General features: G+C 68.2%; 1 protein-coding gene across 1 annotated transcript in view; it reads right to left on the bottom strand.

Annotated features, from left to right (window-relative positions):
- The window catches only part of AGAP1 (ArfGAP with GTPase domain, ankyrin repeat and PH domain 1), a 252,155-nt gene that overhangs the window by 39,452 nt on the left and 210,524 nt on the right, over positions 1 to 2,179 (bottom strand). The window contains exon 21 of the mRNA XM_012725166.1: positions 1,466 to 1,620. Coding sequence (XP_012580620.1) covers positions 1,466 to 1,620 — 155 coding nt within the window. The remainder of the gene's footprint in view (positions 1 to 1,465; positions 1,621 to 2,179) is intronic.

The raw sequence follows: 2,179 nt of genomic DNA on the forward strand, positions 1-2,179 counted from the left end.
GGCTTTCTCCTCCGCGCGGGCTCAGGTGCGCAGAAGGAAGGAGCGAAGCAGAGCCCCAACGGCGACGTAGGAGCCCCGTGCTTCTGGGGCCACGCCAGCATTCTGCTGTCTGCTTCCAGGCTTCTTTGCAGACATCCCCGCACTTTCTAACGAGCCGGCACGGCGGTCCAAAACCAGGTCTGCCACGTGCCTCCCGAGGCTCGCGACACGCTGCCACGCCCCAGCGCTGGCCCCGACGCCGAGGCCACTTTCCGTGGCTGCGCGTAGCCCCGCACGCGGCCAGCCCCGGCCGTCCCGGGCGGAGGCTGCGTCCACCTCGGGGCTCAGTCTCCACCGGGCCTCTGCTGCCCCTTGCGCTGTTCCTGGCGGGCAGTAACTCGGGCGCTGCCCACCTTCCCGCCCTTTCGGCAAGCGGCAAGGTGAACGCACGCGCCTGGCTCTTGGTGTGCACGTCCTCCTCCCAGGGACACCAGGCAGGGCAGGGCCAGGGCTGGGCGGAATCCGCCTCAGGCCGGAGGGGCTGCCGGCCGAAGTCTGGTCGCGCCTCGGAGCGGAAGAGGCCAATGCGCCCCAGATGGCCCGAAATCTGGGCGAGCAGTTAGATTCAGAGTCGGGCTTGAGATGCTGGGACTTCACACAAAGTGTGGGCGCGCGGGTGTCTGTCCCGGGCTCCCCACTCCTGTTCTGAAGCTGAACCCCTGCTCTGGGGTACACGTGTCATCGATCACCACCAGCGGAGACGGGAGCCACGTCGGGAGACGTGATCAGTCCAGCCAAGGGGTCGGGAAGGAAAGAGGGTGCCTGCCCCCCCGGTATGAAGCACCTTTCAAACAGGGAAGCAAATCACACGTCTGTGCTGCCCACGTGGCCTGGCTCCCCTGGCGAGGGGGGCAACAGAAGAAGAGACACGTCTTCCTGAGACAGACACCCGCTCGTGACAAAGCTGCACGTGCCTCGCGGGCAGGAGTTTCTTCACATGGTTACAGACGCCACCGCGCTCGAAGGTCCGAGCCGGGGCTGAGCCTCAAGCCACACGTCACACACTGAGGGAACCCCGGCGGGAAGAGGGATGCCGCCGCTCGCTAAGGGTGCCCACTGGGCAGCAGGCCCCAGGCGCTGCCGACACCTGCAAAGGAGCCGCCATGGGGCGCCAGGCGCGTGGCGCTGCGCGAGCTCCCTCGGAGATGGGCAGCGGCTGGCATCGGTTCTCGAGGACACGGCTTGCAGCGGGTTGTGGGGACCGCGGGCGTCTCCGCGCCTGCCCCCTCCCCCCCCCGAGTGCATTCTGCCTCACCAGCGTGGATACAGGAGCCGCACGGGCCCAGCGGAGGGCAGAGACACGGCCCCGCCAGCCGCCGACACGAGACGCCACGGCCCGAGAGCGGCTTCATTCTTTTCAGCTTTTGCCCAGAACGAGTGACCAGGGCTGGTCAGCTGCAGCTGGCGGCTGCCCGCTGGCGCTCACCTTGTTCTTGCTGCTCTCGCAGGACTGCAGGCTGGCTAGGATCTGGCCCTCGATGGCCTGGACCCAGGCGTCTCGCTCCTCATACGTGGTGGCCTCAAAGTGCCACGTCTGGCCAGTGAGGGACACAATGATGAACTCGAAGTTCTCCTCTTGTTCTGAAACACAGAGCGGTGGGGAGGACAGGTCAGTTTCCGTGCCAGCGGCCCCGGTGCCAGCCGGCCCGAAGGCCGCTTTGGGCCCGGCTGTCACGGCTCTGCCCTCGGCGCGGCAGGCCGGACCCACAGACACCGAGGGCTCAGGCGTGGCTGCGACAGCCAGAGGGCTCAGCGGCGTCGGTCATCGCGGGCCCGTGGCGGGGTGGCCCTGCGCCGGGTACTGACCGAACAATCGGGAAGGGAGCCCGTGACCTGTGGCTGGCCACTGACGTGGATGAAACGCCAACACCGCTAACCTCGGGGTTCAGCTTCACCCCTCCCGAGGCTGCGCGGCTGCCCTAGCCCCGCCGTGGCTGAGACCAGGGCCGGGGCCTCCGTGCTTTCAGCAGAGGACCTGGGTGGGGGCTCTGGTCGGTGACTTCAGGCTGGAGGGCGAGGGGTTCCAGGAGGCCGGAGGGGGCTTCTGGCCACCACGGGGCGAGCGTCCGGCTGGGACGTGGGACTTGTGCTCAGTCCTGCCACGCCTCCTGCACAGCTGGGCCTTCGGACGCCGCGGGGC

The sequence above is a fragment of the Condylura cristata genome, unplaced genomic scaffold (genome assembly GCF_000260355.1).
Source record: "Condylura cristata isolate star-nosed mole 26May11 unplaced genomic scaffold, ConCri1.0 scaffold00002, whole genome shotgun sequence".
In the NCBI taxonomy this organism is placed as follows: domain Eukaryota; kingdom Metazoa; phylum Chordata; class Mammalia; order Eulipotyphla; family Talpidae; genus Condylura; species Condylura cristata.